Source organism: Daucus carota, chromosome 2 (assembly GCF_001625215.2).
Source record: "Daucus carota subsp. sativus chromosome 2, DH1 v3.0, whole genome shotgun sequence".
Lineage (NCBI taxonomy): Eukaryota > Viridiplantae > Streptophyta > Magnoliopsida > Apiales > Apiaceae > Daucus > Daucus carota.
The window spans coordinates 58077569-58093943 of NC_030382.2; the positions used below are offsets into that span (position 1 = coordinate 58077569).

Sequence of the window (16375 nt, forward strand, 5' to 3'; positions counted from 1 at the left end):
GTTCAATTATAATTTTGCCATGACCAAACATGCGTTGTTGATTGCAAATATGCCAAGAGGAAAATATGCACAAACGATGGGACAAACACATTATTAATCACTAGAGTTCAAATTTTGAAAGGCGTTATCACTTTCTTGGATTGATACCCGACGAAAACCGAATCTTGGACCAATCCCGACAATGCATATCATTCGTATAGAATTGAATTTTGTTTCTATGTTTGTTAAGCCGGTCAGAAACCTGATTAAAAAGTGTGAAAGTATTTTTATTTAGGGACATCTTCTCTAATAATATTGCCTTGTTATTGTGTAAAATACTGACTAAACTATAATTTTTTAAAAGAAAATCTTTTTTAATCATCTTGGCATTAGTTGGATCATGGACGGGATAAATATGATACCCTATTAAAAGTTGCTTAGTTCATGAGATATATGGTTGATTGGCCGGATGAATTACGGGACCGTTTGGCTGAACTTAAAATAAGTGATTCTTGCTTAAAAAAAAAAAAGAATTGAAGTAGAAATGAGAAGCAAATTAAGACTTATAAGTAATTAAAGTGTTTGAGAAATAAATAGAAGTCGTGAAACAAAAGCTAGCACTCCTAACTTTTTATAAGTCCTTCTCGACTTTTTACACAAACGGTACAAATAAGTGCTTCTCGACTTATAAATCGAGAAGCTAGGGCTTCAGCCAAACACCCCCTATATTTCAAAAATAGCAATTTATTATAGTTATCAATTATTATAATAATATATATTATGTTAGCATAACGATAATCAACGTGAAAATTTGCTAAATGTTTCTAAAGTTCATTACTCATCTAAAATTTGCTAAATGTTTCTAAATGTTGCGGTACAAGCTATCACTGTGCTATAATACATTTTAAAAATGTGTAAAAAAAAAAAAGGAAAAAAAGAAGCTGATTTCATGATTTCATATTGCCCACTACTTTATATTATGCCTTATCCCGTGTTGAACAAATGTAGTGTCAAATGTCAATGCAACTCCCCTGTCAGCTCGAAGAATTAATATAATATATATAATATATGACTAGTTAATCTCTAGAACAGTGTCCGCTATGAGTTCTAAATATGAAATTCATGTAGTAATGTAGCACCAAAAAATATGAGGATGTATTTGGCAAAATGCAGAGGCAAGCATCTCATGTTGGTCTAATTATGCCTTAGTGTTTGGGTTTTGAAAATTTACTAGCATTCAATTCGAACGGCTCCGCTTTCTGAAGATATGAACTTGGGTCTCCTATTGACTTGCTCTAAGCACTGGATGACATCTCCGACCTGAAAATCTAACCAATCATGAAGCACGAGTCCGCATTCGTTGCCCTTTCCTACTGTGTCTACATCTTGCTTTTCACGCTTCAAGGATACACAAGATCCTTCGAATAGGATTTCCCCGCTTCTCAGGAGCCTCATTGTTGATGACCTTGAAAATTGTCCATCCAACACTCGACAACCAGCAATCTTGAAGCCTTCTCCCTTGGCTTTACTCCTTCCTTTAACCTCAAAGAGGTTTAACACTTGCCCTTCTCCTGCCACCTCAGTCTCAAACGTTCCAGGGGCCTTTTCTACGATTAAACTACCAATGTCCTCCAAAAGATGATAGATCACTCGGTGAACTTTAATCTAAATGCATCAATTTAGCAGTAGAGAATAATTGTGTCACTTGTCCATATTTGAAATTTAAATAATCATTATAACATGTCAGGCCAAAAGTGCATCTACAAGAGTCTACCATTATGCAGTCCATGGCATGTAAAGACTAAATATAACATTGAAAGTATGTGTATCATGTTAAGGGTGTCAAAGAGTACCTGTACACCGGCTTTAGTTGCAGAGGTACCGACACAACCAGATGGGCCTCGCACATTGAATCCAACTATGCATGCACCACTGGCTTGTGCCAAGTCCAAATCAGACTGAGAAATAGGTCCAACTCCAACATGGACAACATTAATAAGAACCTGAAAAACATATATAAATAGTCAAGGAAGATGAATAATTGTTATACAATGAGATCAAAAGAAATTTTCGAAATTACGAAAAACATAGTACCCTCTTTTCCTGTTGTAAGAATAGTGAATTAGTGAATCATCACAATTTTGAGTGGTGCAAGATAACTAAAGAGAGATCATTTCAGTTGCAAAATAAAATACTTATTTCTTAGGCATACCTGGGAACTGTTTAAACTCTTCAATGCATCTGTCACGGCTTGAACGCTACCTTGAACATCTGCTTTAACTATAACTGGCATTTCAACTCTCACAGGAACATCTTCCAATGGATCAGGAGAGACTTCTTTCCCTTCGTCAATCTTCAGAAGCCTATCTTTCTCTAGTTTCTTTTTCCTGCCTGCACTAAGCATCTTAGCTCTCTCCTCAGATTCCACGGCAGTAATATCATCACCTGCCATTGGAAGTCCTTTAAGCCCTTCAATCTCAACAGGCATTGCAGGAGTAGCATCTTCTCTCAATTTCCCTGCTGTATCTCTAATGGCCCGTATTCTCCCCCACTCTGCTCCTACAACAATGTGCTGCCCACAGACTAATGTCCCTGCTTTCACTATTGCTGTGGCTAATGGACCTCTTCCTCTGTCAAGCCTTGCCTCAACTACATAAGCTTGTGCAGGCCCGTCAATTCTTGCCTTCAGTTCCATCATCTCAGCCTGCAAAAGTAATGCCTCCTCCAAATTATCCAGTCCACTTTTACTTTTGGCAGAAACCTCAATAACCTGAATATCTCCACCCATTTCCTCTAGTGGCAAGCCTTCTGATGCAAGCTGAACTTTTACTCTTTCCGGGTCTGCTGCTGGTTTATCACATTTATTTATTGCAACAACAATTGGTACATTAGCATCCTTTGCATGAGCTATGGCTTCAATAGTTTGAGGCATCACACCATCGTCCGCAGCCACAACAAGCACAACCAAATCTGTGATTGCCGCACCTCTAGCTCGCATAGCACTAAATGCAGCATGACCAGGAGTGTCAAGGAATGTTATTGATGCCCCTGACGGCATTTTTACAACAAATGCACCAATATGCTGAGTTATACCTCCAGCTTCCCTTGCTGCAACAGATGTTGACCGGAGAGCATCAAGAAGAGAAGTTTTACCATGGTCAACATGGCCCATAACAGTTACAACTGGCGGGCGAGGAAGAACTGCAGCACCTTCACAGGAATGAAGCCTCCTGACATTAACACCAATTTCCTGCAATGATGAATGCAGCACATGTGACAGAAATATATTTCAAGCCTAATAGCAATATACAGATAAACTGGCTGGACAGGAAAAAAGACTCCTTCAGCCTAATATAAGTCTACTGCATAGGAGATGCTTTAAATAAGGAGAAACTCTCTTGTCTGAGCATGCACAACATTCAAGAAACGTGTCTTGCCTCTTTCATATAAAACAATTTACTAATTTTGTCTAAATGTGCAAGTATTAATTTCCATTGTATATATGCCCCACTAGCTCTAGACATGCACCAAGCTAATGAACACTTGACAGCGACGCCATATAAGAAATATAGCTGACCGCATAAATCAAACCTTTTATCTGATTTTACTTCTATACAATGACGGCATTAAAGAAAGACAGCTATGGAGGAATGATATCAGTCTTTAATTGCATCAAAACATCATATTTGATTTCTAGAAACAAAATTTACCATTGCAACCAATTCCGCAATGTCAATGCTGAGAGAATCAAATTCTGAGCCAATGTTTTCCCCCACATTTGTAAGAATGTTCTGCAAGGCATGAATTGACTCACCACTACGCTTTGCCAGCTCTATAATAGTCATGCCTTCAAAGATATCAATTGTTTTATCAGGCAACAATTTGGATGTTCTCATTAGTCTGGGTGGCAGATATGGTGCTTCCACAGGTGGCTGAGTGGAAGTGGGTCTTTTTCTATACTTCCCTTTCCTGGAAGCCTTTGAATCATTTAATTCATCGTTGCCTCTTCTAGCAAAGAGTTCTGGACTAGAATGAAAAAACCTAATGGAAGAAACAACATTACCAAGACAATCATGACCATAAATGTAGTAAAAATGGCAAAATACACAACTGAATTTACAGGCTAATTTACCTCATAAACGGTCGGTTTCCTAAGCACTTGCAATCCCCAGCATTCCATAATGCTGAGTTGATGGAGGATTCTGCAGCAAATATTTGGGAAGAGACAGTCTGTAATACCAAATTACAATTGAAATCTACATGTGGTTCTATCAAACTTTCAAATTTAATACTCCATACTAAAGCAATTATTATATAATCACAAATTAAAAGCATTCATCAAGCAAAATAATTGTGCAGCCGCCAATAGTTTGATTCATTTTTAAAATTGACTAGAGACAAATATCCTAATGAACAAAGGTGATCAACAGTTCCTAGGGAAGAATGAAGTTGTATAGGGTTTGATTCCACCTATAAGTATAAGGGTCTTCGATCTGCAGCAAAGATATATTGAACTCTGCCTCTAGATCCTTACAAAAATTTCTAACCTCACAGCCAAGGGAGATCCTTACATATGTTGATTGCAAGATCTGGTAGACTGGTACCTTAACTCTTCATTTGGCTCTGAGTAACTGTGGCAGATACTTGATACACGGGCTCTGGTGCGGACCCCCGGACACTTATTTCAGGACAAAAACACAAGAATATGTTTTTCAAATAATTGACTAATCTGACACTTGATCATGTATCCATGTTGGGTAACAAATATTTGCAAGCAAGAGCCCATTATTACCACATTACTAAACTTAATTTTGAGGGGGGGGGGGGGGGGGGGCAGTCTACATACTAAGGCAAAAATTTAATAGAAAGGTTACAAAGTAAAAATGATAATCATAATTAACTTACTCAACTATAGTAAGGAAACCTAGAGGAACACTCGTGTTCAAAATTACAAATATGAAGAAAAATAATAATAAATCTCATAGTACTTGTCCTTGTCAAAAGAGCCAGGCATTCAGTAATACACACACACACACACACGTGTGTGTGTTTGTGTAGGTAGGGAGGGAGGGAGGGAGAGAGCGAGAGCGAGAGGGAGGGGGAGGGGGAGCGAGGGGGAGGGGAGGAGGGGGAGGGAGGGAGCAAAAAACCAAGAATTGACATAAATAGATAGTAACTGAAGCAAAAATATTATATAAAAAAGGTAAATTCCCCATACGCTCATACATACCTTGAAAGCATCTAACAGAGCCAGAAGCCGATGTCACTCTGGTGGTTGCAGTCAAAATAGCCTGCCTAGATGTTGATGCAGTAAGAGCTTTTATCAAATTAGCACGAATGCCCTGTTTAAAGAATTCAGGGTAAACTTTAGATGGACTAATGGGATATCTTCAAACCATGTACGATAAAGTATTTGGTTTTATACTCATCTACTGTGCTTTCCAACTTCACTACCAACATATGTAGATAACTTTGTTAGTGACAAGAAAATAAATCCTCAGCCAAGTAAAATATGTGTCAGAGCGACGCCATAGGCATTTTCTTTTTCCGAATATAATATATTACATCAATACTTTTATCCACAAAATTCCAAAATATGTCTTCTCTTACAAAAGGACAAGGGTTTAGCTCATACTCCATATTATTTTAATTTGTCAATCCGTTGCTTTACAATATTTGATTATATCACATGTAATTGTATGGTTATTTTTTGCTAAGTTGGGGAATCTGATGAAGGTTCAACTACCACCAACAATACAGTTCGTTTTAGAGCACCCTAACACAAAATTCTGCCTATGCCACTGACTGTAATAATCAACGTTTCAAGCATAAAAGACGAACAGAAGCTCCCCATCAGGGGTAGCAAATAAAAAGAAAAACAAAAGCATTTTTCATGATGTGAATACAAACCTTTTGTGCAACCTTTCTCCAAGCCATTCATACGTATCCAGAACTCTGCACATATAAACAACCATGAGACTGCACATTCTTTAGGTTAAACTTAACATCCTATTCTAAACATAAAATCCAAATCACAGGTTGATTTCCAAACTCATCATAATGTCTCCGCATGCTCAAATTACATCCTAACCAACCAAAACACAACCAAAAATCCAAAATTTAAACCCAACACCAAAAACCCTAACAGCTACCCTATGTTTGATCAAAGTCCTCACAGACCCACTTCACCAGAAAGACCCCAAAACCACTACAGACCAACAATTGAAACTTCTTGCACCACAATGTCTCCCTAATTCCACAAATTAGCGAATTACCCAAAAAGTTTTTAATCTTTTTCATTAACATACAAGAAATATCAAGAAAACGATGTAATAACAACAAATAATAAAAAATAAAAACAAGAATTTACAAATAAGGAGAAGATGAGTGTGCATATGTGTGTATACAAAAAGGGGTCTTACAGAAGTGGAAGAGGACTTGACCCGGATCCGAGAAGCGGCGTGATTTTGCAGAATCGGGTTTAAATTATATCAAGAAGATGGAGTGCAATATTAGAGGGGCTAACTCAAAACGTGAAATAATTTACCGTGGTTACTCTTGTAGAGCATGTACAGAGAGAGATTAGCCGTTTGATACCCTAAAATTATAACCGGAACAAGATAGAAAACAATTTTAAAGTATTCTTGACGATTGTCCTCTATTTATGGGCTTAATTATTTCTCATCTCCCTTGTAATAATAAAATATTTATTTCTCATCTTCTTTTATACTCTTTCTCAATTTTTTTTATATTTTCATTTTATTGATCGATTTTAATATAATAACAATAAGAAATATAAAAAAGATAATTATTAGAATTATCATTTAATATAATATACTAATATAAAAAAAATTGGAATCTTTTGTGTATCTGACATCGTCCTTGTCAAAATCATGTAAATAATTCTCCCCTCATTCCACTCATTTTTATGCACTTTTTTTTACATTACTTGATATGTATTTTAACTCTAAAATAAAAATAAAATAACATATGAAACTATTATATGTTTTATGTAGAGTACTCCCCCAGGGCCCAGATGTATATAACTAAACATGACCAGGGGAGTAGGAGATTTTATATGTGACTTGAAATTGTATACAGTATATTATTTTCTAATTTAATTTTATATAATATATAAGTAATAATTTTAATATGTCTCTTATTTAAGTTTTGTGTGATTTTATATGTTCTATTTGTATTGTAAGTTTAAAACAATGAGGTCCGATTGTTAATTGAACCATTGAAGACGAACGTGGAAGAAATAGAAATAGAATGCAATCTAATCCGATTAGTTTAAAAAGGAAATTTCCAGGTAATCAAAATATGTTGTTCATGGAACGATTACGATTTTAGTTTACCTGTATCCATCAAACAATGAGTATATGGTAACTAGGGAAAAACAAGCGATGGCTACTTAATTCATTGGGGAAGTCATTGAGATGTGATTTGATAATCGGGACTGTCAAGTATACTCTGGCAAACATATATAACCAATGCACCTTCACCTGAGGGCTTAATTATTAGGCCAAATATGTCTTCTGTTGTGCCTCCGTCGTGTAACAGCGACCACAAGGGCATTCAGATGCAAGAATAAAAATAAATTACAAGCGTAAAGTTAAAGACACATCGAAGGACTGAAAAACCAGTCTCAACATTGAAGCCATAGACACCCACCCTTTTGCTCCATCAGGCAGCTACTTGGCCAAAGAGCCTCCTGCGAATCTGTATATGAAAAACCAAGCAAAATGTGACCATGGGCACGACTAGGAAAATGGCAATTTTTAATGAATCTTGTAGGCATATAAGAAATTCAGTTTTTCTGTTGGGGGGCCTGGGGTAATAACGAAAACAAAATTACACAATTACTGAAGGGGAAATGTCAATATGCAATATACCTCGGGTAGTTTTTTGCGAAACACAACATCCAATCTAGCATCAAGGGTATTCTCGATCACTATTTTTCCATCTCGGGAAGCCATCACTATACCTCCAGAGCTGAGAACATTACCAAAGATTAGTAGATTAGTAAGTATATGTCAGATGAGATTTGCAATTTGCATATACATATAACAATATTAATTAGCAGTGTGATCTGATCTAAAACATACCAAGAGGGACCATGAGCATGATGACTAGAGGGAGGTGGTGGGAGATGGACCATATCAATAATCACCTCAGGTTCATGAACATTTGTTTTCCTTGCATATTCCTCCACTGCTGAACTCAAAACATCCTCCACAACCGCAATATCCTCTTCCCGACAACGCAATAACACAGCAGGTTCTTTTAGTCTGAGTAAACTCTATAAGATACATGAAAGATATATCAGCAATATGTTGGCTAAATTTATTAAAATTCTACAGCATCATTAGGATCAGAATTTTAAAAATGTACAAGCCTAGTGTTATGAATCATCCGTGCTCAATCCACTTAGTGACCACAAGGTTGTGGGACGTGGGTCAGGACTTTATCGTAAGGACTCAATACAGGCATATAAGAGTTGAGTTATACCAACTTTGCAACAAAAGAAAACAGAGAGAAATTCTCATTCAATTGGTGTCATTTACATTTTAGTTTAGGAACATAACAATCTACCATGGCAAGAGAGTATGCTATATACACATAAGAGAGAGATTAAGAATATATATTATGGTAGAACCCAAAAGTACTCCCGTCCACCTTCATATTATGGCAGGATATATTTGGATCAGAGTAAATATACTTGTAAGCAAGACTTAGATCGAAATGGTACAGACAGCACAGATGTTCATATTATACACAAATTTAACTCAGAACCAAGTCCTTTTTGTTTATCATTATATATGTTTTAATTAGCCAAAAAACCAGAAAACGATTAGACCACCAACCTGAACCACAAGAGCTTTCATTAGTCTATCATAGTTATGGTGGTGAAAAAATGAATGATGGCCAACATTCAAAAGCTCCTTTGATGCTGCATCCTTCATGGAGGCAACCAAGTCATCTTGAGCTTGAAGCACTTTGATCCGAGAAGCATTGAGCTGCATAGAATACTCACTGCGGCACACGTTTATGAAAATTTAGTGAGTGTGAAATTCAAATCAAGGACATTGCTTTACATACAAAAAGTATAAGCGGTCTGACAAAAATCCACCTCGCAACAGTATAACTAAAACACAAAAATCCAGGAATGGAAATAGAACTCCAGGGTTTAGGTTGCCTTTGTGATATCCAGTTAATTGGAAGACGCCCATTCCTGTTAATAAAAAAAGCTTAACCAAACACCTAACTACGATTATCACCATCCGATTCTGGTTAACCACACTAAAGAACCCCCTACCAAAAAGCCCCCAATATATATATTACAGTGGTTCTGTCTTGCCCTCCTATGGAGATAATATATATACTAATAATTTCTATAGATCATAAAACTACCACTTTTGATCCTCTATATTTCTACAAAGTGTTCTAGCAGCCACCAAGAATATTTGAGGCAGTCAAACACTATTCATCAAGTTCCAAATTCACAGGCATTGATGATCTATCATAGAAGATTCTACAATACATCTCAAATCCATATCCAATTCAATCTCAGGGGGCGTTGGTTAATAGTTAATGAGCCTGGTTAAAGGGAATAGGAACTCGCTTTTCCCATGTGTTTGGAGGCTTCAAATGGGAATCTCATTCCCATTAGATAGGTAAATTATTCCCTAACTGTATCTTGGAATTCCACAATCTGACAATCCATATCATTCCCATTCCCATTGACCCCCATTCCCATGAGCGATCCAAACAGCACTTTCAGTCAACACAATAAAATACATAAAAAATTTCAAGGTGTGCTCTAAAATTCAACAGCAATCACGAAATAAAAAATATAAGCTCTTGCAATATATGTTGACAAAATTCTTAATAAAACCCATAAGGAGAGCCATTAAACATCACAAAAAAATGATTAAAAAAAACACAATGATTGAATCAATATTGTAAAATGAGAGGCAGATAGCATGAGTCCATGGATAAACATATACATACATTTTTTTACGAACTTCAACTTGCTTATGCTTACGCTCAAACTCTTGCCTAATCTTCTTCTTCTCCGCTTCAACTATTTGTAACTTCTCAATGTTAAATTCCTACAACCAATCACAACCCATATACATAAACACACAATTCACATACCCAAGAAATGCAAAAGAGGGAGGGAGGGAGAGTTACTTCTTCGGCGGAGACAGAGATCTCATTGGCTTTCTCCTGAGCTTCTTGTTTGATGAATCGAACCATCTGTTCGATCTGCTTTGAGACATCAACATCGTTCATTTTTGCGATCGAGCCTGTTTGAGATATGGTTCTTCAGTTCTTGTGTGTTCGTGATTTATATGTGTGTGTCAGTGAGTTGTTTTACACAAACGTGGCATAAGTTTTGTATTTGCCCTGTTTTTTCTTATAAAAACTAGCCTATAGCCCGTGCCAACTTTTTAATTATTTATAAACATTTTAAATATATTGTAAGTGGTGCGAAAGAATTTAATTTATAAATAATAAATTAAAATTTTCATTTAAATAAATTTTGAAATTATGATTTGTTTGTAAGTCAGAACTATTGTAAAAATATATAGGTTCTACTTGTTTCTGTAAAAAAAACTGGTTACATATGTTGGATCATCCGACGATGCGGTATAAAATACACCGTCACACTCATTAATGGCTTCAAGTAAACTATTGTAATCAAGCCATTACTTTTCTGTTATGTATCATGCCAAAGTATTACTCCCTTCGTCCCTATTTATCTGTCCACTGTGGAAGTAAAATTTTGTCCCTATTTATCTGTCCATTTATACTTTCAAAACTGATTTAATGATAGTTTTTCAAATATATCTCCATAATATCAATTTTCAAGGCTTGACTCATTTAAAACTTGGTTGAATTCATGTTTTCAAGATATAAAGTAGGGGTATTCCACCATTTTCAAAATATTAATTAGAAGTATTTAATGAAAAAGTTCATACAATCAATTATTTCTTGGTATGTGTTTTTTTTTTCCAAAATGGACAGATAAAAAGGGACGGAGGGAGTATATTTTTTCTATAAAATTTTAATATATATTGAGAAGAATATGTGACATCAACTTCCATTAGATTTTATTTATAAATGTATTTTATATAAGAATTATTATAATATGATTTAAATTTGGCTTACTAATTTTAAAATATATTTGATAAAAATAATTTTGTGACAGTGCGATTTATATGTTCTACAATTAAAACTGGTAGAAAATATTTATTTTGAATTAAAATATCCGACTTATTGATTTTAAAATATATTAGATAAAAATAATTTTGAGACGGTGCAATTTATATGATTCTACAATTAAAGCTGATAGGTGATAAGTGGATTTTACATCCACTTGGAAGCCTTCATTTATGCTTAAATTGATGGATCGTTCTCAAGTATGTGGTATTTTTTATGTGTTTTTGTGTTGATGTGTGTAGAGAACCTAGATGGAGGGAGGATGGACTTTTCCAGGCTTATACGGTGAATTGGAAGTCGAGAAATAAAGCGAAAAGAAAGAAAATCACCAGCGCCCTAAAGCGGCTGAGCTGCGCCCTGGGGGCGTCCTGCAGCGCGCCTGCGCCCTGAAGCGCCCTGGTAGCGCCCGGGGTCTGCCCTTGTGGCGCGCCTGCGCCCTGGAGCGCGCGCCTGCGCCCTGGGGGCAGCCTTGTGGCGCGCCTGCGCCCTGGAGCGCGCGCCTGCGCCCTGGAGCGCGCGCCTGCGCCCTGGGGGCAGCCTTGTGGAGCGCGCGCCTGCGCCCTGGGGGCAGCCTTGGAGCGCGCCCGAGCTCTCCCGAAGATGGAAAATTCAGTTTTTGAAGCCCGTTTAGATTAGCTGCTGACCCGGTCAACTTAGGGCACTTAAATACAAAATATACAAGGAAGAAAAAGCCCGAAGCAATAACCAAGATTCATTCCAAGGAGCACGTGACGGCTACGGAGAAGAGCTAGATTCATAGTTTTCTTTTGTGTTCTTCCAATTAGGCGATACTTTTGGATGCTCATTCGGATTTGTTTCGAAACTCTTGTTTTACTCTTTTGACTTTGTGTTTCCTATTCAGTACCATGTTTACATTCGAACCCATGATGATGAGAAGTTCGATTATGAACTAATCATTGTCATGGGATTTTAGCGGATTTATCGATGAATTTCAGTAGTTAATTTGTCTTGTTCATATGTGATGGTTTGATTTCCTCGTATTGGTTGTGCTTATTCGTCTTGGATGCGTAGCTAACATCTAAGATTGCTTGTTAATCTTTATTGAAGCGACAGTGAATATATTGATTTAGAACTTGCCATGCGAGCATAGGTTTCGTGTTCGATAACATGACTTGTGATGTGATTTTACCCATCTTGCATCGCCCTATGTAATCTTGATAGATAACTTGCTCTTCAACCGTTATGTTTTCAAATTCTATAGACATATAGGGTCTAAGCATAATTGGTGTCTGTTTACCTTCTATCTTAATTGTGGATGTGTAGCAGTATGGTGCACGTATAACGACAATTAGCGTGTATCAGTCTCGTGTTATCTGATTAGCTATCAACCATTACAATCGAATAAAGGCATAACTCTGAATGAAGTTGTTAATGAAGCTAGAATCCCATGTTTTATTTTTATTAGTAAATCGTTATTCTCTTAGTTTATAATTCTTAGTTTCATAATTCAATTCGAATTAGTTAAGTAGAAAACCAAAACCCAATTGGATATTTGTCTAAGCATTGAATAATAATCATACATTGGTGCATAAGTGCATATTTCTTGAATACACCAGTCTCTGTGGGAACGAACTGAATTATATTATATACTACTTGTGACCACGTACGCTTGCGTGATTTTGTGCGAACAATAGGAAATATTTATCTTGGATTAAAAAAAATCATAAACATGTGAAAGACAGAATTTGTTTTGGATTCAGAAAAACAATTATAAACATGCATATCAGTTGCCTTATAGAATTAGAAGTTAATTTTGTTCTAATCTAACGGTACTTATTTGTTCAATATACGATCCAACGGATGATAAGCTTTTGGACCATGTGACCATGCGACCAAATTATCTCCCTTACGCTTATTATATATAAGTATATAATTAGAGAATTTATCAAAAATATCATATTTTCCAACTTTTTATATAACTTTATTATCTTTTGAAAAAATTTATAAAAATACTAAATTTTTAGAAAATATTTGCAAAAATACTAGATGCAGCCATATACAACTTAGTTAATTGGTCTCTGGTTGCGAATATAGTTGCAAAGGGTTGCATATAGTTATTTTCAAAAATTTATATAATTTTATAAAATATTTTAAAAATCAAAAACAATTTTGAATTTAGGTATTTATGAAAAACTCCTAAAAATTATTAAATCGAACCTCCCCGTGCGTATGTGTAAAAGTTCACTCAGGTCTTCCTTTTCTTTGACTCTATCGTTTATAAATCTTATTTTTCAGAAATAAATATTTATATTCTTAAAAATATATAATATAATTTTTAAATATAAATTTTTATTTTTCTATCAAATAGCGAATTTCAAATATTTTCCTATCAAATAGCGAATTTAAATAAATAGCGAATTTATTTTTAAAAGAGGGGTTGTCAAACATATTATAATTAAAATGCTAAATCAGTTCTGCAGAGATCCGATGGGCTTTTGAACTCGACTAAACAATTTAGATAAATAATAAGTATTCCAAATTTATATCTAAATATTTTTACTCAAATTCTAGCTGAAAATATTTGATTGATTCCACCACGACCCACTTTGTACACAGTTCCAATAAAAAACTCAGCTACCAAGACTTGATATTACAAGATGAAGCCTTATTAAATGATGAAGTTCTTATTATATTTCAAGTAATTTTACCATTGCTTAGCATAAGAATATCAGCGGGAAATGTGCATACAAAAATCTAGCTATATTGCATAGATTTTTTTATGATAAGGAATAGAAAATAAAAAAATTATGAAATCAAAATGTGCAGCTGATAGATTAGATATTGAGTTGTTCTTGGAAACACTCAAAACTGGCTCATAAAAATACAAAAAACACTTCCCCTCCTTCAGCTTACTCGTAATCTTCAGCTCTCAATTATGGGCTCTGCTTCCCTTCAGCTTACTCGTAATCTTCAGCTCTCAATTATGGGTTCTGCTTCCCAGTAGTTTATTGCAATTTGAGCTGTTTAATTATGGACTTTGCATGATAAAGATCTACCACTAATCAATATATTAATGAGTTGATTCCGGCTTAATCCGAAGTTCGACAGAAATATATCTCAGTACATGGGTTTTCGCCGTCGTAACCGATTCCAAAACGGTCGAGGCTACCATAAATTTCCTTCTTTGTTGGACTATTCACAATTTTTGCGTTGTATAAGTTTACCGCAACGTTGTTATCGCTCTCTCTGTCTGTCTATTTTTAATTTCATATAATTACATAATGTTGTGAAACGGTAAAAAATCATATAATTTGAATATTAAAATTTTGTTTTTATGTTATCATTTTGTTATCTATCATTCTAATCAAGATGAACATAACTTATTTATGTTGTGAAACGGTAAAGAATTACATAATATGAATATTAATTTTTTTAAAATTTTGATTAATTATCTTTTGAAAAATATACGACCTCGGTTACTTTCGGAGCTGGATAGCCACTGGTTGTAGTACGTATGCACGTAATCTAATTAATCATTTTAAATAATTATTGTACTTCTATATTATTTATAATTAAAATTTTTTATATTTTTTGATTTAATTTGAATGTTAATTATATTTTTTTTTATATAACATAGATCTTATTTTTAGAGTTTTCATCTTTTTAACATAATTTTAATTATTTTTCATATATATTTATGTTTTTAGACCAATCATATATTTAAATTATTATAAATATAAATAGTTGATCGACCAAAATCCGGAGTTATGACTCGCATATTTAAAATTTTATATACATAAAAGTTATATGATGCAATTATTAATTATGTATGATTTGATAACTAAGATTTAAATATTTTTTAAAACCAAATATCATTTGTTATTTAAATTATTTAACATCTATATGGAGACGTATGTAAATAATTCTTCTTTTTGGACTCGATTACCTTGTATAGCTTATTTTTTTTATATTAAATATTTTAAGAAAAAAAATTATAGAGTACACCGTGACGATCCGAATTTTCTGTAAATTATTTATTAATTGATAATGATTTTATTTAAAAAGGAGGAATAAAATTATATGTTATACTTTTTTTCCAAACACTTTAATCACTTGTAAGTCTTAATTAATTTCTAATTTCTACTTAATTTTTTTTACTTTAAATAAAAAACATTTATTTTAAGCCCAAATAGTTTGAAGTCCATCCAAGTGGAAGACAACGAGGAAGCCAAGGAATAACACGATAAATCTAGAAATTTACAGCTCAACGCAACCTAACAGCTCAACGCAACCTAACATCACATAAGCTGCTTAGATTGACCGAACCTAACATCACATAAGCTGACCGATACAAAGATACATGCAGAGGGCAAAATGTGGTTTTGGTTTGGTTTTGATTCTTATAAAATGCTTTTAGTTTGGAGAAATGAACCAAAATCATTTCCAAACCATATATTAATAAATGTGGTTATGGTTTTACTTTGAATTATGGGTAACTAGTTTAGTAAGTAAAAATAAGTATTATATAATCAACAAAAATTAATACACTCAAGTGACAATAATGAATACTAAATATAACAATAGTGTGTGTAAGTGTGTGAGTTGATGTAGTGGTTCAAACTCTTGACTTCTCCAAATAAGATAATGAGTTCGAATCATGGGATCTAGAAACTAGAAACCAATCCATTTTTCTAAATGATTTCAAATGAATCCAAATCCACAATTTTGGTTTGGTTTGGATTGGTTTAATAGTTTTATAATCATATTGCCTAGATACATATGACAAGGGATAGAGATTGGGAAATAGGTAGAAGGGAAAGGTTTGAGATCGGCATTTTTGAGGGGAATCGACTTAGATAACAAATTATGTGCAATCATTATTGCTAAATAGTAACCTAAATTTGCAATTATTATCTTGTTTATCCACTAGTAACTGCAGTCTGGGCTTGCTTAACATAAACTGGAAGGTAAAAAATTAGGGGATAATAGTGACAACAATACAAAAGAAACCAGAGTTACAAAGGGGTTATGGTTTCTGTACTCAAACAAGGAATGACACAGGCTGAATATATGTAACTGAACTTGGTTAGTATTCAATCATGTGTACAGAGTGATATTCTAACCTTTAAAACGGCAGAGCTAATAACTTATGATGACTTGATGAAGTCTATATAACCCTGGTTTGGTAAATATGACTATTTATCAC

General features: G+C 34.5%; 2 protein-coding genes across 3 annotated transcripts; both read right to left on the reverse strand.

The window, feature by feature from the left end:
* Positions 1-1011: 1011 nt before the first annotated feature.
* LOC108210005 (uncharacterized) lies at positions 1012-6543 on the reverse strand. Of its 2 annotated transcripts, XM_064088451.1 has the most exons (8): positions 6402-6543; positions 5890-5934; positions 5210-5321; positions 4112-4181; positions 3690-4020; positions 2192-3229; positions 1833-1982; positions 1012-1644 (listed from the first exon to the last, which is right to left on the reverse strand). In XM_064088451.1, the coding sequence occupies exons 2-8, from the start codon at positions 5914-5916 to the stop codon at positions 1210-1212; spliced, it is 2163 nt and encodes a 720-aa protein (XP_063944521.1). In that variant the 5' UTR covers positions 5917-5934; positions 6402-6543; the 3' UTR covers positions 1012-1209. The 2 variants fall into 2 exon arrangements, with proteins under 2 accessions (XP_063944521.1, XP_063944522.1); XM_064088452.1 differs by lacking the exons at positions 5890-5934; positions 6402-6543 and having other exon boundaries at positions 4112-4209.
* A 921-nt stretch (positions 6544-7464) lies between these two features.
* On the reverse strand, positions 7465-10418 carry LOC108192427 (V-type proton ATPase subunit E). Its single transcript, XM_017372748.2, has 6 exons — positions 10177-10418; positions 9994-10094; positions 8847-9015; positions 8088-8281; positions 7875-7974; positions 7465-7701 (listed from the first exon to the last, which is right to left on the reverse strand). The coding sequence occupies exons 1-6, from the start codon at positions 10276-10278 to the stop codon at positions 7666-7668; spliced, it is 702 nt and encodes a 233-aa protein (XP_017228237.1). The 5' UTR covers positions 10279-10418; the 3' UTR covers positions 7465-7665.
* Positions 10419-16375: the final 5957 nt, after the last annotated feature.

Excerpts from the sequence above, each read along its gene's own strand:
- LOC108210005 (XM_064088451.1), bottom strand. The coding sequence starts at position 5,916 with ATGGCTTGGAGAAAGGTTGCACAAAAG. Across the intron at positions 3,230-3,689 it reads TTGCGGAATTGGTTGCAATG|GAAATTGGTGTTAATGTCAG; the intron begins GTAAATTTTGTT and ends TCATCATTGCAG. Across the intron at positions 1,645-1,832 it reads CAACTAAAGCCGGTGTACAG|ATTAAAGTTCACCGAGTGAT; the intron begins GTACTCTTTGAC and ends TGATGCATTTAG.
- LOC108192427 (XM_017372748.2), bottom strand. The coding sequence starts at position 10,278 with ATGAACGATGTTGATGTCTCAAAGCAGATCGAACAGATGGTTCGATTC. Across the intron at positions 10,095-10,176 it reads TCTCTGTCTCCGCCGAAGAA|GAATTTAACATTGAGAAGTT; the intron begins GTAACTCTCCCT and ends GATTGGTTGTAG. Across the intron at positions 9,016-9,993 it reads GTTGAAGTTCGTAAAAAAAT|TGAGTATTCTATGCAGCTCA; the intron begins GTATGTATATGT and ends CGTGTGCCGCAG.